General features: G+C 40.4%; 3 protein-coding genes across 13 annotated transcripts in view; 1 reads left to right on the forward strand and 2 right to left on the reverse strand.

Annotated features, from left to right (window-relative positions):
• FAXDC2 (fatty acid hydroxylase domain containing 2) overlaps positions 1-10,036 on the reverse strand; it is a 37,666-nt gene extending 27,630 nt beyond the window's left edge. Inside the window, 3 exon segments of the mRNA XM_037025142.2 lie at positions 675-1,273; positions 1,740-1,809; positions 9,609-10,036. The gene's annotated coding sequence lies outside the window, so the exon portion shown is untranslated.
• Positions 1-27,446, forward strand: part of CNOT8 (CCR4-NOT transcription complex subunit 8) — a 68,409-nt gene that overhangs the window by 4,791 nt on the left and 36,172 nt on the right. For 2 of the 10 annotated variants that reach the window (XR_012129103.1, XM_037025140.2), the window contains exons 1-7: positions 10,105-10,307; positions 15,290-15,473; positions 16,490-16,683; positions 16,775-16,849; positions 19,436-19,597; positions 20,131-20,275; positions 21,124-21,234. Coding sequence is in view for 9 of the 10 variants with exons in the window: in XM_037025140.2 (XP_036881035.1) it covers positions 15,357-15,473; positions 16,490-16,683; positions 16,775-16,849; positions 19,436-19,597; positions 20,131-20,275; positions 21,124-21,234 (804 nt within the window). In the remaining variant the exon portion in view is untranslated. The other 8 variants (XM_073231263.1, XM_017670775.3, XM_073231266.1 and 5 more) reach the window with 8 other exon arrangements.
• The window catches only part of GEMIN5 (gem nuclear organelle associated protein 5), a 39,713-nt gene continuing 37,204 nt past the window's right edge, over positions 24,938-27,446 (reverse strand). For both annotated transcript variants that reach the window (XM_017670774.3, XM_017670772.3), the window contains exons 27-28: positions 27,330-27,426; positions 24,938-26,790 (exon numbers count right to left, since the gene is read on the reverse strand). In XM_017670774.3, the coding sequence (XP_017526263.3) occupies positions 26,623-26,790; positions 27,330-27,426 (265 nt within the window). In that variant the 3' untranslated portion in view covers positions 24,938-26,622. The remainder of the gene's footprint in view (positions 26,791-27,329; positions 27,427-27,446) is intronic.

Below are 27,446 nucleotides of genomic sequence, written 5' to 3' on the forward strand. Positions count from 1 at the left end.
GTAACCCCCAAAGGGCCTATATAAGCACCCGAAACACACTGGCCTATTGTTCACCCCATGTGCACACACTGCCTTTCTCTTCTCACCCAGTAAGCTTTGTGGGAGCCCTGCCATAGGTACCACCAAGCCGCTAGAAATTCTAAACCCACTGGTAAATCCCAACATACTGCAACAGAAAAGCTTTGACCTAGCTGTTGAGCTCCTAGCCCACACATCCATCTTGGGATTTTACAAGTTTAAGACAGCTGTCATGTCCCATCCTGTCTAGGAGCTCCTGGCAAGTTGGAGGGGAGAAGCAGTTCCACCACAGTGGCTTCCTATCAGTCTCTTCCAGTTGGATTTTCCTCTTTTGAGTTCTGACTTGGGAGTTTCTCCTCCACGTGGCCGAACTAGTCCATTTGACAGAATTACCTGTCAAGTGCTAGAAAAACGACTATAAAGGAGGTAGACGGTACAAACACAGGCAGAGGACGCATACATTAGTGAGAGACATGTAGGGGTCTCTGCACCAAGAAAATGCCCCAGGACATTGCTCAAAGGCAAATCTCATATGTATTTAAGTGGAGAAGACAGGGAGGAGGCAGAGATGAGAAGGTACTTTGCCTTTGTTTAGGTGAACTTGGATGCCTCCTGACCTTGGCAAATAGCTCCCCTCCCTAGCACCTCCTGCTCACCTCTGCAGCGGGCTGTCTTTCACCTCCTCCAAGGTCCAGGTCTCCGCTTGAGGCTGCTTTCGCTTCCCTTTTAGCCGCTAGTTGGGCGGCTGCTATCGCGGCGCTGCCGCCTGACTTGCAGTTACTCGGGAGGGTTGGGAGGCTGGCCGCGGTGATCGTGTTACAGGGCAGCCGACTGGCTCAGGCCAGGCACGTGATGACAGAAAAGTTCGGGCCTGTGAGGATTGGAGACAAAAACACGCTTGTTGCCAAAGTAGGTTTTCTTAAAGCTGAGAGGAAATATGCGGTGCAAGCAGAGGCTTGAATGAGCTCATTCGACCAAACTTCTCTTTGAAAACTTCCTTCATCGTCTTCAACTTAAGAAAATGTTGCTGTCCCATAGAAGGCAGGTTCAATAAGAGACGTGGTTATTAGATAATGTAGAAGGGAGAAGGCAGGCAGTCCGAGTGGATTAAAAAGTTTACTTGGACCACAGGACCTTGTTTTCTCTTTTTTAATTGCTCCTGTTGCTGCTGAGGGCTGGCAAGGGAGGAGAGATGCATCAGCTATTACTACGGAGTCTGTCAGGGGCGGTTGTTTATTTTCCTTGGTTCTTGTTCCTGTTGCAAAAAGAATTGAACGGTAGAGACAGGTAGTGAAGCAGAGTAAACGTTTCACTTAAAGAGTGAAAAACTGCGGGCGACCTCAGAGAGGAGGAGTGCCCTGAAAGGTTGAAAGTTTTATTTAAAAACAGAATGTGCAAAAAGGCGCCACGCTGCTGCCCTTTCTGTCTCTGTCTCTGTGTCTCTGTGTCTCTCTCTCTCTTTGTCTCTGTCTCTCTGTCCCCCTGCTCTCCCCGCTCGCTCTCTCTCTCTCTCTCTCTCTCTCTCTCTCTCTCTCCCCTCCCCACCCCCGTCTGGGCCAGCCACTCTCTCCTTCAGATAATAAAGTCTCTTCCGTGGAAAAAAAAAAAAAAAAAAACAGAATGTGCAGTGACCTCGGAGAGAGGCACGCTGAAAGTTTGAGGGTTCCCCCTTTTAAGGATTTTTCAGGAATGTGGCAAAGGGCTAGGGGGTGTAGACTTACGTGGTCTCAAGATGTTTATCTTTGACGAGAGACACTACAGTCTCTTCTATTATCAGTACTCCAGGTAATTCTGCAAAATTAACACAAGAAATTTACTGATCTGGTTCCTTCCCAAGATAGCTAGGAACATATCAATCAAGACCGCCTGCTCTGCCCCAAGGTGCGCTGAGTTATTGTCTGTTCGCTTAAGAATCTGTTAAGAATCTTGCTTTCTAACTTCCAGGGCTTTGAAATGCAATCTTAGCTTTAAGATGGAATCTTTCCTATTTTTACTATGCTGTTTCTATCTGGGCTTGTTTGCTAAATTAATCATGATCTTTGTCTCCAGCCCAGGTTGCAAATTGCAAATTACTTGATTAGAGGCTGGAGGAGTAAAAAAAAAAAACAGTATATAGATTAAGTTAAAGAATAAGCTGGGCCTTTTAGCAGGCTGAAGCAAATCTTACTATGGCATGATCTGATTGATATGATGAAGACTTTGGGCTGGGCTGAGATACTTTTCTTTATCTGGATATTCCAAGTTACTCCTGGCCTTTGGAGCTTCAACTGATTAACTCATTAACTATGTGAGTCTTTTCTGGCTCTCTAGTTTTAATTGGTTAACCCTTAGAGTCCCTTTTAGTGGGTTTAACTGGCCTTATTCTCTCTCCACCCCACTCACATCTATTTTTCTGCCTAACAAGTCTAGATGCAGGAAAGGGACACCTGCAGAGGTTAAGTTTATACTTTTGACTGAATTATGGCACAGGAGCCATGACATGAAATGATGAGCACCTGTGAAAAAGAACTGAGTTTTAAATCTTAAATTTCTAAAAATTATTTTTGAATAGGCAATATATGCATTTGCTGTAAAATACAAAAGGGTCAAGAGAATGTACAGCAAAAAGTCTTTTATCACTACCCCCCAGTCTCCTACTTCTCTTAAGAGGCACCCTTATGACCACTGTTTTGCTTATCTATCCAGAGCGTGCAAGTAAATACAAACATATATTTCTCCCCATCTTCTTTAGAAACAGCACATCATATATGCTTGTTCTGCTCCTTACTTTTTTTACTTAATACTCAAAGGTGGAGATTGTTTAATTTGGTACTTTAAGAGTTACCACGTTCTTTTTAAGGGCTGCATGCCATCCCACTGACTAGATGTGTCATACTTTAGCCAATAAAGGACCATGTCTCGGTCATCTTTCCTGCCTAATTCCATGCACAAGGCAAAGGGCTCAGGAAACATTCAGTGCTTGCTCACAGATTAATCATATCTTGTACAAGTGTTCATGTTGTTCCCCATCTCTCCTTTCAGAGGTACCAATATTTTTTCCAATATTCTACATATTTATATAATGCATATATTCCCTCGCCAGGCAAGTCTGTCTTGGACACTGAGAAAACCTTGCTACCTGACTTCCAAGGCCCCCCTTAGTCTAGCTCCTTTTGCTTAACATCATTTCCTATTACTTCCTACATTCTGATGCTCCAAGCATGACTGTCATGTGTGAACATTTATTAATCACTTATTATGTGCAGAAATGTTTTTCTATTTTCTGTTCTGTTGTCCCTTCCTCCATATCATTGGTTATACCTACTGATCTTCCACCCAGACTTTCCTTCTTGGTCCTGTCCACTATTTTGCTTCCTTTTTTTTTTTCTGAACTTGCATAATGAATACTCCCTACTGTAGCAGGTATTTTTTCTATAATAATTTCAAGAAGGGGCTTTATGTGTCTCAATGGCCCTAAAACTGGCACACAGTAGGCCCTCAGTAAAGCCTGTATAACTGAGAATCTCTTCTGGGTTAGCACTCAGTCTTGTCTTTGAGGAATGCTCAGCTTTCGTGTTATCAAGGTTGTATAAGACGGCCCCTTCCTGGCTAATCTCCTTTAAAGGAAGTAGTCATAAGGAGAGGTTCTGAGATCTTGGAAGAACGCGGGTCTGGGTTCAACTGATTGCTCTCACCCACCAACTGTGTGGCCTTGGTCCTCATCTTAAACCGAGTTGGATTAGTGGATCTCTGAGGCTCCTCCCAGTTCTAATGTCTGATAATCTGATGTTGGGATTTATCATTATGCTTACCCATTCTTCTGGAATATAGTCTTTATACCACATTCTAAATGAACACATCTAGTTAGAAGCTTAAGAGATATTCTGAAGCCCTTGAGTCCCATTGCTTCTAGAACTCAACAGAATGTTACAGATGTTCCAAAGAAGATTCTAAATGCTGGTCATATAAGAAAAATCAGAGGTTTTTGAGATCTGGCTGTAATACCAGAGATGATGGTTTTGTTGCATGTATGCACAAGGAAAGGGAGAGAGAATGAGAGAAGAGAATTTTAAAACTAGAAGTCTCAAAGGACTAGTTTTATCTGTATTCATGTGCTCACCTGCTGTCTTTCTATTGGCCTATATTTCTATTTGCCTAGCTCTGTATAGGCAGAGATCAACATTCTTCTTTGGAATTTAAGGAATAGTCAGTTAGCAGGCTTGAACAGTTTCACAATAACTATCATCAAAAGGATGTACTGGAAGTCAATTCTCAATCAGAATCTAGTAAATCTAGTTAATCAGTAAGTTAGATACAGTTAATCCTGATCAGAACCTAGTAAAAGCACCTAAGTCACCTATTATTTCCTTAGGCAATATATTTACCATGCCTGGGAGAAGCTGACTTTCTTTTATTACCAAATTTAGTGTAATTCAAATAAAAAATTAAGATGTCTCTGCCTTTGCTCCATTCTTTGTCCACAGAAGTCAAAGTGATCTTTAAAAATACAAATCGGATCAGGTCATTCCTGTGAATAAAATCCTTCTGTTTTCCGATGCACTTTGAATAATTCTAAAGCCTCCCAGGCCTTGCCTCACCTGGCCTCTGCTTTCCTTTCCAGCAACGTTTTGGCCTCTCTGCCTCTGGTCCACCTGTCCATGGCTGCCCTGGCCTCCTTTCCTTACCTCTAAAGCACACAAGTCCCTTATCCTCTGCCTGAAATTTCCTGCTCCCAACAAATGCCTTCCTCCTTCTCCCTCTGTTGGGTCCTTGACCTTCTCATCTCTGCCTAAATGCCATCTTTCAGAGATGCCTTCTTTGACCTCTAAGTAATTTCCCCCAACCCAGTTATCTGCTGTCACTTTGCCCCATTAGTTCCTTCATGATACTATCATGAAGGATAACATCAAAATTTCTCCCTATCCTTTCATTTCTTACTTGAAGCATGTTTACTTGCTTAATTATTGTCAGTTCCTGCCACCAAATGTTAAGTTCCAAAAGGTCAGGAACCACATATGTTTCACTCACTAGGGCATCCTCTAGTGTAAACGTGGGGCCCTGTCCAGAGCAAAGGGGCCATAACTAAAACTGACTGGATGAACACCTAATCCCATACTGGACTGGTAATCAGAAGACTCAAATGCTGGTCCTATCTCTGGGAGCTGGGTGACCTTCATTATTTATTTATTTTCTGTGGACTTAAGAGAATGTATTGATTAGAACATCTTTATGAACCCTCTCAGTTTTAGAAATTTAAAAGTCTATAATTATTACCAGTAGATTTTGAAATTCTGTTATTTCAATAGATTCTGAGAAGGAAAATCAAGGAAAATCAAATGAGATATGAATAAAACAGATTTGATAGCTACATCTGGATTTAAACAATGAATTCTGATTTCATCAGAGATCAGAAGGTTTTTCAGATTGTAATCAAAAGATCAAAATAATACTCAAATGCTTTGTCATAAAACATGACATTTGCCTTATATTTAGGAGAAGTTTAATGATTTGTTACGTTTCTGAGAATAAGAAAAAGGTTTTTTGTATTATGTAGAAAAAATCAGGGACAAACATACTGTAAAGGCAGGAAGTTAACCTCAACTATACCAAGGATAAAAGCCAGTTGGGTGTATTCAGCTGAGCATAAAGATAAATATATAATCTGATAAAAGACAACATTACACAAAGTGACAGACCTTGGTTCAGTTGGGGGTGGGGGGAATTTTTAACAATGGAATCAATCAGTTAACAAGTATCTAGGTGTGTCAGCATTCTAAGGGACATAAAACAGGTTTTTGAGATTTGGGCTCAGAGGGTGATTTAATAGTGGTACTAACCACTTTTAAAGGAGGCATTTATCTTTTTCCCCATTTTCAAAATATTTCAACCCCAAATATATATTTTAGGTTTTATCTTTCCACGCTTATTACATTTTAAGAAATGCATCCTTTTAGATTTATCCAGAAATGGGAATCACAAAGACTTGGCTGGCCAAGGATATCATGCAGTCTGGTTCTTAAGGATACCGATTCTACAACCGGTATTTTTCAATTTTTTTAACCTATGCCCTCCCAGCTGAGATTTGTTCAAGTCTCACTTTCTATACTTTGTAGTTCAAAAACAATAGAGGGTTTTTTTTCAAGTATGAAATTACATTATTAAATATATTCATTTCCAACTACCCTCTCATTTGGTACATCCCACCCATTGAGAATCAGTGATTTACACAATTATTCTAATTTTGCATTAGCGCAAGTGTAGCATAAAATCCACTGTTTACAACCACCATTCCAACACCTCCTGAAATACAAGCTATGTGTGTTTTATATTTGTCTTCAATGACCTGAGAAATGAACACCCAGCTCTGGGTGAGGGGTGGGTTGGGGAGGTGGGGATTGTTTCAGGGCACACCAAACCCAGAGATGCAGTAAAAAACAAAATTCCAAGAAAGGATCATGGAGGTTGCTCTTATGCGACTAGCTCCTGATAGGGCTGTCCTCTCCTGAATCTACTTACAGGTGGGTGAAAGTATATTAGAAACCCAGAGGACCGGTGGAAGGGTGTGTCTTGCCTGCCTTCTCCATCACAGTATTGCTTAACCCAGTGATTGGAAGCCTGCAAAAGAGCTAACAAATACTGAATATCTCAGGGATAACAAACTGAGACAGGCCAGAAACAACTATTTATGAATACACTTATATTTCTTCCTCAGGAAAGGGTGTTTATTCCATTTGTTAACAACCACCTTGTGAGATGATTATTCATATTTCTGTGTTACAGATAAGGAGGCAGACACTCATGTGGAGGGGAGAAGAGGAGGAGTGGGGTTCAGAAAGTGCATTTGATGTTCTACCCTGGGGCCTGGGGGTGGGAGTTCACCTCCCTGGAGAACGGCTTTTGGGAATTCAGTTTGAAATTGTCCCTGAAGGCCTGCTCTGCCTAAAGCCTTGGAAATGGATGCAGGATTTTAGAGAATCACGTAGGGGGAAATGTTTAAAAGTAGGAAGGCCCAGTGCCTTGGTGGTAAATTTGCTATCCATTTACCAAAGATGCCCCCTTCAAGTGAAGGCATCTACGACTATGACCAGAGTCATGCTTTGGGTCCTCCGCACCCTCTCAGGGATAGGGTAGTGTTGCAGCAAGAGTGCAGATGAAGGCAGTCTGGGATTGATAGCTGTGTGCAGGAAGTCAGGGCTTTGTCTTTCTGCGCACCGCTGGAGAACACGAGGCAGCGTTGCATCTGAGGCTGGTCAGTCGCTGCCAAGGCCAGGCATTGGCAAAGAGCCCTCTTTCCAAACAGGATTCACAGCGAGTGAAGGGTGGGGGGAGGCTTTAGGGACCTCCTGGTCTAGGCCTCGGCCCCACTGCTCCCACAATGAAAATCTGGCAAGCATGCTTAGAGTCTGCCAGGACTCGGAGTTTCTTGAAAGGCCTGCGAGGCATCTTCTCAGTAACTTGAGCAGGCCCTGGCTGGCCGGTTGCTGTGGTAATGCCCGGTTCTGTGAGGCAGGGCGGAGGGAAGGGGGCCTTGGAGAAGGTCACCAAGACTGGTTTTGGTGATGCTGCCTGTGGGTAAAATTGTAATATTTCCAGAATATCTCACCTGGCTTTAGTAGATCTGCATATCAACAGGCATTAAGAGGTGGAAAAAAAGTATGGCTTTAGTGTATTTGCATATCCTCAGTGGTGGAGAGAAGTTCATCTCCATATCAGTGGGTAATTACCTGGGCATTGGAGGCTTATCTGTACCTGAGAGGTGAGTAGTGCTGGTTTTGCTTCCGCTGGAGCAGGAAAGAGAGAAGGCCCCAGACTGCAGTTTGTAAGCAGTAAATGGGTTTCTCCCTTTGCCTAATTTCAGTTTTTAGAGGTATTTTGCCCCCGGATTTACTTACATCTGGCACAGTCGGCAGGATTCCTCTGAACCCAAAATCTGTCATGATGGATGCGGCCTTTGGGAGGGCCGCCCCTAGAAATGACGGGGAGAAGTGGCGTTTGCACCGAGGGATGTGTATCTACACTCATGTGGTCGTGGAGGCACCACCACCGCTGCTGGCCGCACCAACCTTGGCCTGTGGCCCAAACCTAAGGCTACTGCTTCTGCCACTGCTGCTTCTCCGGCTGCCGGACAGAGCCTGGTCACAACTATGGAAAGCAGTGTTCCAGGTCACCTTGATAAAGAAGCAACTGGCTGCTGTGTACCATGCCTTGCTGGCTAGGGAGCCCACATCACCGGAACAGCTGACCAAGGTAATAACCACCTAAATCATTGTGGGGTGGGTGCAAGACTGGACTCAAAGGCCATGTTGTGGCATGGCACAGACACCTACTGTGACTGGCCATTTGCCTTTGGCACCCCCAGGGAATGAAGCAGACGCATGGCCCAGGTGTGCTGGCCAGAAGGAAAGACTGCCTCTGATGTGGCCCAATGGCTATATCAGTGCTTGTTGCATGCAGGGGAAAAGACAATATGGGGGGTGGCCCATTGGTGGGGCTTGCCATTGATCTTTGAAGAAGTCAGCTGAGTCCAGAACGAGTGCCCTGCACGTTGTGCAGATCAGCAAACTACCAAGAGGGGCCTAGAGTATCTCTTTGCAGCTCATGGCCGGCCACAGGTGATTAAGAGCGATCAAAGCACCCACTTTATTGGAAATGCTTTGCAAGGATGGTTGTAGCAATTAGGAATAAAATGGACATGGCCCTGTACTTTCAACACATGGACCGGCGATGGCTGGCTCTTCTGGCACCTTGGGGAAAGGGCCTGGAAGCTGGCCTCCTGTGTATTCCTGGGAAAACAGCAAAGTGACCCCCGCAAATCACGGTTATTTGCTTCCTCAATCCTTGTGTCCTGGAAGCGCCCCCTGGCTGCAGCTGCCGCGTGATGGCTGGAACGGATGAGCTTTGGACTTAAGTCTGCATGGAACTTTGAACCTAGCTGAATCTTCTGGCTGGAGAATTATCATGATTGTGTTGCTGTTGTCAAGAAAAAAATGCTTAAAGAGAGGCTTGACTTTGTCTCATGTTTGGTATAAGTTTTGTGAGCAATCTAGCATGGTTATTAGGAATGAGTAAACAAGTGTAGAAACATATTTCGTGCTTAGTAAGAGATTGTGCTGTAAAGTATCTTAAAATGCATAGGATGAATCCTCTGGCTTGAGGATTATCATGGTTTTATTGCTGTTGCTATTGTCTGTCATTAGTTTGTTTGGAAGAGGGGGAATGAGTAAATTGTAAGGTGAGATTTCTGGAGGGCTGGCCTGTGGGTAAAATTGTAATATTTCCAGAATATCTCACCTGGCTTTAGTACATCTGACTATCAATAGGCAACTAAGAGGTGGAAAATGCATATCCTCAGTGGTGGAGAGAAGTTCATTTCCATATCAGTGGGTAATTAACTGGGCATTGGAGGGCTTATCTGCACCTGAGAGAAGAGTAGTAGTGCCGGTTTTGCCTCCGCTGGAGCAGGAAAGACAGAAGGCCCCAGGCTGCAGTTTGTAAGCAATACATGGGTTTTAAACTTTATTTCTCCCTTTGACTGATTTCGGTTTTTAGAGGTATTTTACCCCGGGATTTCCTCTCCCCGGATTTAAACTGCTCCACCCCCAACTACTTACCAGAAACGAGGCAGTACGGTGGATGTCCTGGGAGGGGGCCAGAGGGCTGCATTACTAGAGAGATAAGTCAGGACTCCTCCACTACCAACCTCCCCCAAGCCCGCTCCAGGCGGCGGTCCCTCAAAGCAGGAAGGAGGGGGCGTTGCAATTTGGGGGGTTTGGTGAGACGGGCCAAGCTATTTCCTCAGTTTTTGGTCTATAGGGGCCATGCCCCCTCCCTGTGCGCGCGCCACGAGAATCGAAATGTCGGAGATAGTCTTCACGATTGAATAGAGGAGCGCAAGTAAGCGCGCCAAGGCCTAGGGCGGGCGGTGTTCCGCTAGCTACTTCCGAGGTCTCCCCGCCCAGTAGTTGTCGCGGAGTCCTCTTCGTTTTGCGCCTGCGCACTGCTCCCACAGGTTCCGGGGCGCGTAGAAGGGGAGGAGCAGGCAAGGTCAGGCGCGCGCACGCCTGGATTGGCGTGAAGGAGCAGGCGAGTCGGGAGGATCGGGTGGGTAGAGTGGTGCGGCCAAGTTGTTTGGTGGCGGCGCGTATGGCCTCTCTGGGCACGGGGGCGCCCATCTCACTGGCCAGCTCGGTTCCTGGAACCGATCCGGGGCAGGGGGAGGAGAGCGCCGGGTCAGGGGCCGCCGTAGCTCCCGGATAGTCAGCCAGCCAGCTTTCCAGCCCGCGCGCGGTTAGCGGGCCCTTCCGCTCAGGGTAAGCGGGCCCGCGCATGCCGGAGAGGAGCGTGAGATGAGTATGGGAGCCGTCGGGGCCTGTGGGAGGAGGAAGAGTGAGGGGCAGGGTGTGTGAAAGGAAAAAGGCCCGCAGAGTAGTAGAAAAAACCGTCGCTACGCGATAATATTCTAGTGATATGTTCCGGGCCCTTGCAAAACATCATATATGCTTCATTCTGTTAACCTCGCTTGCGGCCCTCCGAGGTGTGTACTATTATTAAACCCATTTTACTAGATAGGAAAACTGAGACCCGAGAGAGGTTAAGTGACTTACGAAAAGCCACACAACTTGTCGGCGTGTCTTCGAAATTCTGTCTGGCCCTAAGGCGCATGATTTTAATATCTTTGCTTTACAAATAAATAAGTAAGGGGTGTTAGGAGGAGGAGGGTGATCTGGAACGGGAAGAGAATAATGACGGGAGACCAAGGAGAGGACCTGAGTGTGGAACCCTACGGGCCTCCCGCTTGGTTCTTCTTGGCTCCACAACTTTTCCTCGCCGTTCTACGGCCGTCCGAAGCAGAGCCGTTACTCTGGAGGAGCCGGCTCGCAGGCTTGGGCCACGCGGGTGCCGAGGAACTGGTTGAATTGCGGCGCTGTCCACGTAGTGCCTTCAGACACCCGGGGGTAGGGGTAAGAGGCGGGCGCGAGTACGGCGGCGGCGTGTGCCGAGGACCCTCTTCCAAGCTGCCATTTCTTAACGGTTGCTACTTCCTTTTCCATTTTACCCATGCGCGTCTAAGCCTTTGTTTAATCCCCTAGGATGGGGAAGTGGTGTTTATTGTTTCCTTGTACACTTTGGTTTAAACATAACCGAGCCAGAAAAAACATTCTTTTACTGAGCAAGGCTTGATACTCTGGATTACCTGCAGAGAACGCTTTCGAGTGGCCTTATCATTTGGTGCTCTTCAGAGCTTTCCATGGTAAATGAGTTTTATTTGGGAGTTTACACTGTAGGTCATCAGGAACGGTCTGCCCAGATTGTACTATAGATCAGTACAGGGCAGCGACCTCAGTAATTTATGTGTGTGTCCTTTCCTCCTTCTACAGTCTAGTACTGGGAAACAACAGGTATCAGTTAGTGCTTGTATTTTCTTATATATAGAGTAGAGTAACTAATGTGGTAGGCAAGTTTTCATTGAGTGGATTAGCTCATGTAGGGGTCAAATCTTATAGTCAGCCTGTAAGGCAAACATTACGTGCTGATCAAAATTGTCCGTAAAAATTCCTTGGGAAGGTGCAAAGTTAGAGATGCCATTCCTTTTCTCAGTAAATAAAGCTCAGTTTTTCCTTCAGGTTTGAAACTTTTACTGTTTCTTTGGTTGTAACCCACATAAAGTACTTACGTTACCTTTAGGGGCTGTGTTGCACAAACAAACATATTTGAATGGCATAGAGTCACTCTGTACCGTGAGGTGCACTGTGTCATTCTGGCACTGAGAGGCTTAAAAGGAAGACTAACCAAGGGGGACGATATGTAATACCCATCTTAGGTTACATTCTGGAGCATGTGCTCACGTGAGTGAGTGGAAAGTGGCAGGCAGAATTCCTAGCATTATTTATTATTATTTTAAATTTTTTCTAGCATATCCAGAAGTTTATGCTAAGTTATGTGTTCCTTTAAAATTTTTGAGTGGCACTGCAGTTTGGGGTTTGCAAGCTGTTGTTTGCAACCACCTCCACCCTCTATCCCCAACCCCCTTTTCCTATATAAGGGTTTGGTGCAGGAATGCCTTACATACTTTTGCCAATGGCCTGCTTTTGTGTTCCCCATTTGTCAGGTATGTGTAACAATGGTAAACTTAAAAAAAATTTTTTTTTCCTGGAAATGATAGTCATGATGCTGCCTTTTAAAATTAATGTCGCTGAATTTCACTTATCTTAAATGTAAAATGTAGAGGAAGATAACACTGTACAAAGTTTTGAGTTTTCTCCACTGATACTTTGAAGCAAAGGCCCACATTTTGAATCTTATCACCAGCAACTATTTTGCATTATCTTTAAACAGTACGGGCTTTAAAAAGAAGCCACAATCAGGATATAACACCCCTCCCCAACAAAGAAAACAAAGAAAAACACAAAGAAACAACCAGCCTGTCGTGTTCAGACTTCTGATTGTCTCAAAAATACCTACCCGACCCAACTGTTTAAAACAGGTTCCAGCTAAGATCTCTACATTTTGCTTGGGTGATATGTCTCCTGGGAACAGTTTATTAGTTGAAAAAGCTGGTTGGTTTGGCAGTTCCCGATGATTTTGCTTATTACATTTCTGTGGTATCCTTTTAACATGTTCCTCTGTTCCTTTTTATTTCCTGTAAATTGATACTTACAGATGCTTGGTCAGATTCAAGTTAGATTTCTTTTTTTGGCAAGACTGTTCATAGTAGTGATGTGTTCTGTCAGGAGGCACATAATATTTTGGCCATTGCTTTTTGTGATTATTACAACCATTGTGCTTATGGCTTTGACTGTACTGAGGTATAATTTATCTACTATAAAACTCATCCATTTTAGTGTAGCATTCAGTAGTTTTTAGTAAGTTTCTTAATATGTGGCAGTCATCGAGGTAACTTGAGTTTGGGAACATTACCATCACCTCAGTTAAGATAACCTCATGCCCAGTTAGGATTGATCTCTATTCCCATCCCAACACTGTAGTTTATTTTCTGTCTTTATAGATTTGCCTTTTCGGATAATCCATATAGATGCCTTATTACTTCCCAGATCTATAAATTCATTAGGAGTTACAAAATGGTGATATTGTCATTCTGTATTTATTTGTTAGCTGTATAATTTCTTTAAAGAGAAAATATCTCTCAACTTAGTTACCTAGTTACTTAGCAATGCAGTTTATTTAGGAAAGCATATTTAAAAATAAGTTGATTCACTGGCATTCTTGTGATCAGCTAAGTTCATTTTCTTAGTTCATTATGAACACATGGAGTTAAGCCTGTCAGAAGTTTTACTACATGGTAGTAATTTTCCACAGTGATGTTCATACTGTCTTTTAGCAGAGGGAGCTTGGTCAGATTGTTTCTTGAGGTTCTTTTGACACAACCTTCAGAGTTTCTTAGCTGGGGAGCCTGGTTCTAAGAGTTTAGTGTAAATACCTGATTGTTCTCTTTTTAAGCTGCCTCTGCTGCTTGGAGGCCAGAAGCATTTTTTGCTTGGCTTGCTTTAGTTGCATTTGCTTTCATGGAAATGTCTCCCAGACTGATGATAACCACTTTCCCTAAAGTAACTTTATGGTTGTGTTTGAAATGACACCAAAAGGAAGTATATTGTTTCAATTAGGTAGTAAGGGAACAAAGTGGTACTGATTTAACATAAACTAGCACAGACATAGTCTTATGTCATTTTGTAGGGGATAACCATAAGCATGGTTTAGAGTCTAAAGTTTTGTGATTCCCAACATTTTCTTAATTATGCCCAGATAGTAGATTCCATAACTCAGTCTGAACTTTGTGCTTTTCTGATCTTCATTTGTTCATCTGCTAGCTTTTAATTCATTCACATTGTGTATAGAGCCAAAACGAGAGGAAATGGATTTTGCCTTTAAGAAGTGCCCACCTATGTTGTTAGGAAGATACCACAGTCTACTTAAGTTTCAGAGTATACTTAAGTCTAATATTAAGTCTACAAATTAAGTCTACTATAATTTCAGAGAAACATCTGTTGAAGTGTAGGGTACCTTGAATAAATGAATCTTCAAAAGAGTTGCTAACAAACCAACAGATTGCCACTTGCGAATGCCAGTTTTGTTTTGATCTAGATTATTTTGTTGCTTGTGCCTATCTTGAAAGTAGAAAACAAAGATTCATTTTACTGTTTCTAGGAATTTTCCTCTGAATATATTCGCGAGAGCCCACTCTTCAATTGTGTTGAATATCCTTATGGCGGGGTTGCCTTCTAAATAAATGCTCTTATAATAAGCTCCTTTTGGTCTATGACCAAACATCTCATTGCCCTTATAACGCCATTACTCTGAGGCTGAGCCGTGTTGGGTTTTATCTTGCAGCATACTGTCCCCTCCCCAGTTTCCTCCCAGAATATGTGCTGTGAATCATTCTATTTCCGGATGACTTCAACAATATTCTTATTGAATTGCTGCTTGGTTTCCTTATAATGTTATGTATTTGAAAGTAGACAATAATTCAAATTCTAATTTTCATTGTGGTTGTTAAAGTTTCAAATTAGCAAGTGGGATTGGTTTTTACTACTTAAAACCTTCATGAGGCTCCCTCTCTCTGGGGGCAGCCATTTTCTTTCAGATAATAAACTCTCTAAAAACAAAAACAAAAAAACCTTCATGATCTATTTGCACAATGTCAAGTGACACTATATTAAGTTAGTTAATTATCCCTAGTTGTATTTGACTTTGGATTGTGAGGAAAGAGAGTTTCCTTTTTTGGGAGATAGAGGGGATGTCCAATGCCCAAATTCATCATATGGGTATTAAGACTCAAACGTGAGAGTTAGATCCACATTCTTCAGGCTTTCAGAGATCACAGGTACTTTTAAACTGCCTAAAGTATTCCTTTAGAAATGTTTCCATGATTTGGTCTCAGTGCAAGGTGATGTAAAGTCATGGATAAGGGCGTATTTGTGGTCATGGGACTGTTTTAGTCTTTAGTTAGGTAGCCTGGAGCAGGCTCAAGAACTGTTCTAGGGTAGTGGTTTCACTTCTTCACTAAAGGGCAGCTTGGGCAAAAGTTTTTCAGATTTCTTAAGTAATTTTGGTTTCTTTAGATTAAAGAACTGAGAAAGAGGGAGTGTGTGTCTTGACAAAGGCAAGTGACCCCATCGTATAAAATGGAAAACAAAATATTCTTTATGTTTTAACCTAAATTGATGAAGTGATGGTAAAAAGTGATGGTAAACTGATGAATTGATGTCTTTGTTTTGTTGATATCTTATGCCAGTGCATAAATTTAAAAGATTTCAAAATATGTTTTTGACTCTAGATCAGGTCAACCATTGGTTTGCCCTCTTTACGTAGTCAGCTGAAAGTGACCTCTCGGGTTCTTCAGGATGCCTGCAGCGCTTGTGGAAAACAGCCAGGTTATCTGTGAAGTCTGGGCCAGCAATCTAGAAGAAGAAATGAGGAAGATCAGAGAAATCGTGCTCAGTTACAGTTATATTGCTATGGTAAAGAGCTTTACTCTATTTGATTCACTTTCTCGTGTAGACTTGGGGAATAATTAATGTGAGATTTTGAAAAAATGATTACACTAAAGCCATGATAAATCAAATTTGATGAAAGGGTATGATGCTTTTATGAAACATCACAGTAGCCAGTGTGTCTGAGAAGGATATAACATCTAGTTATCTTAGTTTTTTTGTGATGTTACTCTGTGTTCAGAAATCTTTAAAGCAGAAGTTATATCAACCTGTAGGGCACATCTGTCCCTACAGATACTGTAAAATTGACTGACAGTGTTTAAAAATTTTTTTTAAATTAATTGCCAGCATTTAAAAATTAAGAGACCTTACTTAAATTCCAGATTTCTGGCATCTCTGGAAAAAAATGGGAAGATCTGGCGTTATAGGGTTCACATTCCAGCCTGATTGGAACTTGGCTGGAGAGGGAGATGTGTCCCATGGTGATATCAGGGCCTTTTTTAGAGGAGGAGTGTATTCTCTAGTTTGCCCCAGTCTTCATTGCTCGTAAGCATGTTCATACCCAGTCTGCTATATGCTTTTACATTAGCTGCCTGGAGTTTGTGATGCCTGCTTTAGATATTATAGAATAAGTCTTTAGCTTGGTTTGTAGAGCTCTTCATGATTATGTTCCAGGCTTTTTACTCAAGCTAAACTTGCTATTTATTGTTTTTCTCTGAATGACTATTTTACTACCCTGTATTTGTATTTTTATTCATACATTGCTCTCAACTTAGACTGTTCTTAATAGACCTATACTTAGTCAACTAATTTTATTGACATCCTGCTTAGGATCTCCAAGTTGTTATGCTCAATTTCATGATCCTAGTGCTCCTTCTGTAGATATGAATGAGATAAGTATTTTTAAGTTAGATTTTTGTGCCCAGTGTTGGAGCTTGTCACATAACTTTAATAAATTGAGGTAAACTTTTTATTTCTGAATGATTAATTTAGCATCTATTTTTCTGTGAATCTGTATGACGAGAGACGATTTCCTTTCTTAGGACACAGAATTTCCAGGTGTTGTGGTACGACCAATTGGTGAATTTCGTAGTTCCATAGATTACCAGTATCAGCTTTTACGGTGCAATGTTGATCTTCTAAAAATTATCCAGCTGGGCCTTACATTCACGAATGAGAAGGGAGAATATCCTTCTGGAATCAACACTTGGCAATTCAACTTTAAATTCAACCTTACGTAAGTGGCTGAGACACTTCTTGGTGTTATTATTATTAGATCTGCTACATTTGTGCAAAGTGTGATTTCTAACTGATTTTATTAATTTTAGGTTTTGTTTCCACCAAACCCAGCTAGGGGTTGGATGGAACAGTCAAGCAGAAGATGGAGTAAGGAATCTCAGAAAGTAAAGTCCCTCCTAAAGAACTCTTTACATGTCAACAATAAAAAGACAAAAAACCCGATTAAAAACGGGCACAAGATCTGAATAACATTTCTCCAAAGAAGATATAGAAATGGCTTGTAAGCTCCTGAAAAGATGCAAATCAAAACCACAATGAGATTACCACTTCACGTCCACTAGGTGGCTATAATCAAAAAGACACAATAACAAATATTAGCAAGGGTGTGGAGAAATTAGAATCCTTATACATTGCTATTTGGGAATGTAAAATGGTGCAGCCTGGTTGGAAAACAGGCAGTTTCACAAAAGGTTAAACAGAGCTATCACATGACCCCACAGTTCCATTCCTAGGCAAATACCCAAGAGAAATGAAAACATACATTCCTGCAAAAACTTATACATAAATGTTCATAGTAGCATTATCTTTGAGGGCCCCAAAGAGGAAATAGTCCGAATGTCTGTGAATAAATAAATCAAAACTTTTCATTTAAGTAATTTAAATTTAATTAAAACTGAATGAATAAATTAAATGAGGTATATCCAGGCAGTGGAATGTTACTGGACAGTTCAAAAGATTTAAGTACTGATATATACTGTACATAGCTGAGCTTTGAAAACATTCTACTAAAGGAAAGAAGTTAGACACAAACCACATACTGTATGATTCTATTTATATGAAATATCTAAAATAAGCAAATCTATAAAGATAAAATAGATTAGTTTTTCTAGAGTTTGGGGTGGGGAGGTTATGGGGTAATGGGAAGTGATTGCTTAATAGGTATGGGATTTCTTTGAGATGATGAAATGGTTTAAAATTGATTGTGGTGGTGTTTATACAATCTGAATATATTAAAAACTACTTAAAGTTGTATACTTTAAATGAGTAGTGGTTATACAACTCTGAATATATTAAAAACTACTTAAAGTTGTATACTTTAAATGAGTAAATTGTTTAATTTGTGAGTTATGTCTCAGTAAGGCTATTTAAAATGAGAAAGTAAAGTCAGTTCCCCAGTTTAGAAGATTGTGGTTTGAGTGATCTGTTCTGTCGTTTCTTAGCTGGGTGATTTTGAGTCAGTTATTTTACCTTCTGTATTTTAGTTTCCTTATCTGTAAAACAGGGTTATTATTATCTTTCATAATAGAAATAAGGTATAGAGGAGATGCTATCATAGGTAACTAAAACTGGAGCCTCTTTGACAGTACGTACATTTTGATGTAATTAAAAGACTTGTGGCTAAATTTACTTTATATACTTAATGTAAGTGGGATCATGCAGTGTTGGTCTTTTTGAGACAGGCTATTTCACTCAACATAATGTCCTCAAGGGTCATCTGTATTGTTGCATGTGGCAGAATTTCCTTCCTTTGTAAGACTGAATAATATTCCATTGTATGTAGAGACCTCATTTGTTTATCCATTTATCCATTGACTGACATTTGGGTTGTTTCCCCTTCTTGGCTGTTGTAAATAATGTTGCTATGAACATGGGTGTGCACATAACCTCTTAAAGACCCTGCTTTCAAGTCCTTTGAATATATACCCAGAAGTGGGATTGCTGGAGCATATGATAGTTCTATTTTTAAGTTTTTGAGGATGAAAATTTGGGGAAGACTATTGTTTTATTGATTATATGAGGTGGTGTTAGAGTATTTCTTATTGGGCCCCAGTTCTTTAATATTACTTTATTTAACTGAAACATTTGATAACTCAGGAATAATTTTTTGATTGTTGTTCATATGTTTGGGAGATTTCCTTGAGGTTCAAAGAATAATTTTGGGAGATGACTTTAACTGCATTTTTTTTAGCCCTTACTGAAGTCAGTTGTTTGTACCATAATAGTAATATAATATACAAGGGAAAGTAAGGGTTGTTTTTATTGCAAAGTTTGTGTATGTGTTTAAAGAACTGTTTAGTGGAACAGAAGATTGCAATTCAACACTGGTTTTAATTTAGTAGAAAAAAATTAAGATGGTGGTGTTTTGTTTTCCCAGTCTGTTCTGAGTTTTTGTGAAAAACAAATGAAAGGAAAACAGTAAGAGGGAGTGGAAAAGGAGTTATTTCCCTACTTTATGATATGTGGTATTAAAATATTCCCATATTTAAATTAATGGATATATCTTTAAGTTGAATATTATGCCAGAGTTGTGGCATATCTATGAGAATTGACCTAGTAAGATGATCTATCATATATAAATTTAAGTGTATATGGAGGTGTGTATGTGTAGGTAGAGAAAATAGTCTGCAAGGATATGTGAACCAAGTTGCTAACAGTTATATCTATGGAGTATCATAAGAACATTATTCTTTTTTATTTTCTGCTATTTTAAATATTTTTGTATTGGTTGGTACTGTTTCTTTAAACAGTAGAAGGTGTGGATCTTTTATTTTGTGGGGGGCATTCCATTTTTCTGTCAGAGATTATCTACTTTGCATGCTTGCTGGAATACTGGAAAGAATGAGTTGATCTGTTCTTAAATTATTTCAAGAATACTTGTTCTGCAATTATAAGGTAATGTTAGTATTTTTGCCCAGTACTTCCCTGTTACATTATCTACTAGCTAAGAAGTGAACACTTTCTTTTTTTAGAGAGGACATGTACTCCCAGGATTCCATAGATCTCCTTGCTAACTCGGGGCTGCAGTTTCAGAAGCACGAAGAGGAAGGGATTGACACATTGCACTTTGCAGAGCTGCTTATGACATCAGGGGTGGTTCTCTGTGACAATGTCAAATGGCTTTCATTTCACAGGTCAGTCCCAGAGAATGTATCTCTCCTGCTTTGGGAGTAGGGAATTGAATCTTATTTTGTAATTGTCCTAATGTTTTCAGTTTTTCAAAAAACACTTTGGAGCTCATACAGGTTCCTTTAGCACAGTATTGGGCTCTATTATGTGGCTGTCAATGGGTATATTTCAAGTGGAAAGATGGAGAGTGGGGAGGATCAAAGCATTTGGTCATCTTTCTCTTGTCTTTTAAATGGCTGGCCTGGAGGTCCCTAGGTCCTCAAACACCAGATTTCCCTTAGGAGATTGCTGTTTTACTTTCTCAGTGTTTTTTCATTTTTGGTAACTAAAACCCACATTTATAAACCCCTGAGTTCTTTTATATGTCTCCCATATTAGTCTGTTATTTAATGGAAGATTCAGATTACCATAGGGTAAACTACTTTGGAGAATTTAAGTTCCTAAGGCCAGGTAGCATCATAAGCTTTGAGAAATAAAGCAGTTGAATGTTGGGGACTTATTAACTGTTGGTTTTTTATCTCATTGCCTCATTCTATAGTGGCTATGATTTTGGCTACATGGTAAAGTTACTTACGGATTCTCGTTTGCCAGAAGAAGAACATGAATTCTTTCATATTCTGAACCTTTTCTTCCCGTCCATTTATGATGTGAAATACCTGATGAAGAGTTGCAAAAATCTTAAGGTACAAAAATATTTTTCTTAATATCAGTAACAACAAAAAAAGATAAAAAAGCAGATGTGTTCAGCATGTGATCTTGGGTGCCTGCTAGGTGCCAGCATTGTCTTAGACAGGGTGTATATGGAACTGATTAGCACAGGGATTTGTGTGGAAACTCTTTAATCTGGACATGAAGGATGGGCGTTCTTAACCTGGGGCCCATGAACCTGGTGAAACAGTTGGCAGTGTGAAGTGTGTGTGCAGTTTGTCACAGTTGGGGTCTGTAGTGTATCAGACTCTCTTTTTTTAAAATTAAAATATTATTGATATACAATCTTATGTTGGTTTCAGATATACAACAGTGGTTCAACAGTTACCCATATTATTAAATCATCACCCCTTCTAGTGTGGTTACTATCTATCAATGTAGTAAGATGTTGCAGAATTGTTGACTGTATTCTCCATGCTGTACCACCGTCCCTGTGACCAACTTATATTGTCTCACAGGGAATTCTTGATCCTAGACAATTTAAGAACTCACTATGATAATAAGTTGTTGATGTAAGAGGTTTTCCTATCAAGAATTGGATTGGCATTTACTGTTCCCTCAACCTTGTTTTATAGCAGTTAGGCATGTAAGGAACAGAGGCCTGACAAAATTAATGATATAGAAAAGAAAGGAGTGAAAAGTGGAATATAACACAATATATCATTTGGAGGGCTATAGAAGGGATTCTTTTGGGGTTAGGCGTGCTAAATAAATGGCCTATTTCCATTTCTCGTCACCAAAAGAAGTAAAGTCAGGGGTGGACTTAGTTGACTCCAGTAAAGGAGTGTTGGATCCATAATATTTGCTTTCCTTACATCTCCAGGGAGGTCTTCAGGAGGTTGCTGATCAGTTGGACTTGCAGAGAATTGGAAGACAGCATCAGGCAGGCTCAGACTCACTGCTGACAGGAATGGCATTCTTCAGAATGAAAGAGGTAAGGCTTAGGAGGTGGGTGATCTTTGTGGGCTGAGATTTGTTGAAAATTTATAGTTTCTCTTGGAAATTGACCACTTGGAAAACAGTAATTGGTTTTTTGTTTGTTATGATGTTCAATATATTAAAGGTAGTTTGGGAGGCAAAGAAGTATTCTGAAATGGAGGCCACTAAGCATGCTCAAGTCTAGAAGTGTACTTGGTGTTCTTAGCAGCTCTAAATCCTTGTGGTTGTTTTTCTTCTGATTGCTATATTTTGAACACATTTATTAGACCACCCACTTATTGTATGCTGAATTCTGTTACTTATCAAATGTTTCACAGCTGACATACTCAACAGTGAAAAGCTGAAAGCTTTTTCTCTCAGATCAGGAACAAGACAAGTATGCCCATTCTTGCCACTTTTATTTAACATGGTATTAGAAGACCTAGCCAGAGCAGTTAGGCAAGAAAAAGAAATACAGAGCGTCTAAATTGGAAAGGAGGAAGTAAAACCGTCACTGTTTGCAGATGACATGATACTACATATACAATACCCTGGAGTCCACCAGAAAACATAGAATAAATGAATTCAGTAAATTTGCAAGGTATAAAATCAATATACAGAAATTGTTTCATTTCTATATACTAGTAATGAACTAGCAGAAAGAGCAATTAAGAAAACAATCCTATTTACAGTTGCAACAAAAAGAATAAAATACCTAGGAATAAATTTAACCAAGGAGGTGACAGCCCTGTACACTGAAAACTTTTATCACTGATGAAAAAAATTGAAGATGACATCAATAAATGGAAAGCTATTCTGTGCTTATGGATTGGAAGAAATACTATTGTTAAATTGTCCATACTACCCAAAGCCATCTATAAATTCATTGCAATCCTTATCAAAATACCAAGGCATTTTTCACAGAATGGAACAATCTTAAAATTTGTATGGAACCACAAAAGACCCTGAATAGCCAAAGCAATCTTGAGAAAGAACAAAGCAGGATCACGATCCCTGATGTTGCTCCCAAAGTGCCTTTGGCAGGCTACTGGAGACAAATTGTCTGGAGACAGTTTTTATTGTCATAACCTGGTCCTAGGTGGGGCAGCTGGCCAGGGATTCTGCTAAACACCTTACAGTACTGCAATACACTGGACACCCCCACCTCCCCACTTCCAACAAAGAATTCTGTCCAGTAGTGTCAAGGGTGAGATACTCTGCTTGCTGTAAGTGCTTAGTGTCCATTATCTCACTCCTAACAACCTATTATTATATTACACTGTTTTATAGATAGGGAGCCATGGCTTAAGGGGAGCTGAAGTGACTCTCCTAAGATCACCCAGTGAGGCAGTCTTGAGTCCAGAGCCCAAGCTCTTCATCAGTGTACTGCTTGTTAAAGAGAAGGGAGGAGATGGGAGCAGTTGTACTAAACGGCAGCACACGGACCCTGGCAGTGAAGGAACTCACGGCAAATAGAAGTCTGTTCAGAAAGAAGAGCCTGTTTAGAGAAAGGAGCATGAAGACTATGAAGGGAAGGTTTGGAGCCTTTCTTTATGAAGTTAGTTTCTAGCTGGCTAGATTTTCGGGGCGTTACAAGAGCTGGGAGACGCCTATGTGGTCGTGTTGAGACTTGGCATGACTCCTGGCATGATTCTCACCATGAGTTCTCTGTCCTGTTTGCAGTTGTTTTTTGAGGACAGTATTGATGATGCCAAGTACTGTGGGCGGCTCTATGGCCTAGGCACGGGAGTGGCCCAGAAGCAGAATGAGGATGTGGACTCTGCCCAGGAGAAGATGAGCATCCTGGCGATCATCAACAACCTGCAGCAGTGATGGCGGCGCGGCTCTCGGGTGGGCCTGCGCCCAGCGTGGTGCTTACTGTGCTGTCAGTGTAGTTACCTTCCTCCCCATGGGAAAATGCATCTTGAGCAAACTGTGCTAACATCTGCGGGGACAGAAAGACTTGTTTTACTGAAGACAAAAGATGTCTTTTAGATCCAGAGGAGTGGAGTTTGCTCTGAATTTGTGAACAGGTCTTTTCCTGTTCTTCCTCCCCAAGGCTCTCCTCTCCAGTTGCCTCCTGCCACCAGCATCCATGGCTCATTTGACACCTTTTTAAATATCCGGGACAACTGAGAAAGAAACTAGTAAAATATATATAACTCTTACCTGTTGTCATTCTTTTTCTTTTAAGTTTGTTGCTAATTTCTTGAGGGTGAAGACTTATGCTATGATTCTCAGCTGAGCTGAGGGCTGCCAGGGAAAGTGGAACAAAATGGTGTGTTGTGAAATGGATTATAGATGTTGAGTCTTTTCCTTTCCTTTTTCTTTTTTTTTAACATGACCCTTCTTGAGTTTTGCTCTTCTCACTCTTTATTAGTCTTTATGTACTATTATGTGGAAATGAATTAGTGCTGAAATTTGAAGACCAGATAAGGAAAGCTTTTCTTAAAAACAAAATCCTACTGGATCTGTCTACCCTTCATTCCTGAGGAGCTCTAGAATGGGTATTATGTTAACCACTTGTGTGTCTTTAAAGTCTGTGTTCCATTGTGCCACTGAGGTTTGCTGTCACGTGTGCATCATTTGAAATCATTTTAAGTTTTCATATAATAAAATATTGATTTGATCCTGAAGGGAATTAGTAAGATGAAGTTTTAGGTCATAAGCCTTATATTTTCAGTAATGTGATTTCAGATGGTCATTTGTATTCTCCCACCTCTCTTCTTGTTTCCTCTGCTTTTCCTTTCAACAGACTTGAGACATTAGGAAGGTGGATTAATTTGAGTATCAGGAATACGAGTCTTTAAAAAGCTAGAGTGGTTACATGTAAATGGGGCAGTAAAAAATTGGGTTTATGGAGTTCTCTTGGCGTAACATCCCACAAGTGGGGGTAGGAAGCTCAGGACTATGATTTTTTTTTAAATTAGTCATTTAAAAAGTACACTATTTTTTTTGAATGACTACGGTATGGACAATTTTGAAAAACCAAAAACCCTTTTGGAATAGTGGAAATGAAAACTGGTAACTCACTAACTGGTGAATATGAATAATCTTGCATTTTAAAAACTTAATGGAAAACTCAATTTGAAATGATTTGAAAATGTCAAGTATTATAAGCTGGTATTTAAGATGCTTGTAAATATTATTTATGTTTTTAATTTTGTAAAAATAAAGATTTCTTTTTAACCACTGGCATGGTTTGGTCTTTCATAGCTATGAATTGCTGGCTGTATGAGATAGTTGTTTGCCATTAGTGACATGAAGCATCTTGTCTATCCCCAAACTCGTCTCGATTTTTTGCTAGTTGGCTTGCATAGAGAACCTCTCACTTTGTAGTAATCTTTTAATGCGCAACAGTGAAAGTGGAATTGCCCCTACACTTTGTAATAACTCACCATTGATTGTTGGGCCTTACTAGGAAACCGGATTTACTTCTATTTCCTGGGGCCACTCCGTCATATACAGTGGATTAGCTTGTTAATTAGTTGATTTAAACTTCTGTTGATCAGTACTAAGAAAGTGCGGATTGAGACAATGGGGGCCAATACCTGGTTTGTACTAGAGCTAGTTAACTATTAGAGGCCAAGTTACTTTGGCAGGGTAAAGGATCAAAATAAATTCTTTAGTTGCTTAGTGATATGTTATCCATTCAGAAAACTTGAGTTAGCTTCTCAGTGCTTTGGCTCTTTTGTGGTTCTGATAATTAGCGGCGGAGGCAGAAATGAAAACCATTTATTCAGATTAGAACAGCTTCAGTATATTTAGTATTGGAAAGAGGACAGGAGTTTGAGAAGAAATGGGGTCATGTCATTTCTGTTATCTTCTGCTGTTGGGTAGTTTTCTTAGTTGTCAAGTAGTAATTCTTGTTCTGATGAAAGCAGTAACTGAGTTTGCAGGATTCCTCCACCCACAGGTGATGGTTTCAGTAGATCACACAGGAGTTCAGAATTTCTAGTTTAATAATACTGCTCTGCACTCAAGTGAAGGGAATAAATATTTTTCCATCTCTGCAGGGAAGCATTTGTTCATTTTAGCAAAGACTGTACAACTAGTATCTAGTTCTCCACTTAGCCATACCTATTTCTAGCTTTGCAACCAAGAAAATTCTCCAATCCGTAGGAACAGTGTATCTTACTGAAGTTCACTTAACTGACTGTAAATTATGAGGACCTAAATTCTACAATAAGTGCTTTTTTGAGCTAAGATTTTTAGGTCCTAAAGCTAGGTATAAACAAAATAAAACAAAAAACTCCAGTTAGAGTGTTTTGAAAATTGCCTCTTAAAACATTTTCCTTCCTAGAGATAGTTCCTGTCAATGAACTTCATTGTTGCCCACAACCACCCCAACCCTAGGAAGTAGCTTAAAAATACACAGGACACAAGCACAAAAGCCTTCACAATAAGAAAACAGTTATTGGGGAAGAGTGCTCCCTTCCAATCCCACCACAGACTGTCTGATTTTTATGTCCTAGCATCTGGGATATTACAAAAACATCTGTTTTTGACATTGTTCAAAGAGAACAGACCTCAAGAGAATGCTCATTAATGAAAACAAAAACAACAAGGATTTATAATTAAACAGTATGTAGGGTCCCATCATGTTAAAAGTTGGGAGTCCACTGATCCAGAAATTACATATGCAAAATTAGGAATATGTCTTTTTCTTCAAAGATCATCTGTGGTTGTAATGTGATTCTCAAAGGGCCCTGTGATCCAAGATCAAGAACCACTGAAATAGTGATTTATTTCTGAGCTATCTGATCACAATAATTTCTTCTAATACTGAAGAGATAAGACACATTTGAGTTAGTTGTTCTTCTAAAGCTTTAGTAAGTAACTTGTTCAAATAAGCAATTACATGAAACAATAAAACCAGATTTTTGACCAGACGGTAGAGTCAACATGACGGGTAAGGCCTATTTCACAAACTTAAGTCTTTGAAAGACTAGAAGGGGAGAGCCCTAGTTAACACAGAATTTAAAAAATGATACCAATAGAAAATGCAGCAGTTCTATTTTGAACAAAAATGACACATTAATGATCAGATGAAGCATTTATAAAGGTAGCTTGTGTTTAAGAACATAATACTTTGGGTGATTAACAGTTTCTCCTCTTTGGGTGAAACCTGTGTAAGGCTTTAGAGATGGACCAACAATCACTCTGCAGGTATTTGTTCTAAATAACTACTGCTGGTTTTTCACGATCTTTCCTCTAGTAGGAAAACTGAGTCCAAAGTCAGATTCCATTGTGTTTAAGGGTGGAGCTGATTCAAACTTGACCCTCATTTGTATTACTGCAAAGATATCTTGGGATCAAAAATTATCTGGTGAGGTGTAACTGCAGAAGTGAAAGGTGTCAAACGTTTTGAATTTGGCATAATTTCTTCAAGGCCCTTTGAAGTTCATGTGAAGAAGGTCTGGAAGTGTCTTCTGTAAACTTTTGTGTTGCTGTATTTCTGAAGAAGCTCTTGGGCCTGTTGCTGCATCTCCTGGGTCATGAAGCCAGGATGCTGGGACCTGATGTGGAACAGAACGAGGCAGCATTCCAACACATCTGGGAAGGGCCAGTTCTGAAAGATGACACAGGAATGAACAAGGAAGCATTTGCAAAAGAGCCATGAATACCTGTACAGAAGGCATCAGTAACTCAACGCCTCATCTACTGATACTTCTCTGGCATGTTGAGCCATTTCCCTTAGAAGGTTCTTCATCAGTTTACTTTAAGGAGAGATGATACTCAAAACTGGGATGGGTGCTGGGATGTCCTCAAATGATAGAATCTTTTTCTATAGCCCTACTCAGATTAATTCAAAACATGATGCTTCTGTTACTACCAGGGTCACATCCAAATACACCTAACTATCATTATACATGATACCAATTTTAATTTTACTTCCCAATTATAAAATGTTAGATTTATCTTCAGACTAAGGTATAAAATTACTTGTGTTATCTATTTTCACAAAATATTTTAGCCAACCAAAGACATATGGATCCTAAAATTTTAAGCACACATAAATGTGTAGAGATTTCAGAGACTGAACAGAGTAGATGACCTTAAAGAATAGTAATTTTAGAATTTTACTAAATGAACTGCTAAAATTCTTACCTTAATACTCTCAGGAAACTTAGCTATTCTCTCATTCGCCTCTGTAAGCCTTTTGGTTAATTCAGGCAGAGACACTGTCTCATTTTTCTCTTCTTTGCTAGTAATAATAAAATAATA

The sequence above is a fragment of the Manis javanica genome, chromosome 1 (assembly GCF_040802235.1).
Source record: "Manis javanica isolate MJ-LG chromosome 1, MJ_LKY, whole genome shotgun sequence".
Taxonomy (NCBI): domain Eukaryota; kingdom Metazoa; phylum Chordata; class Mammalia; order Pholidota; family Manidae; genus Manis; species Manis javanica.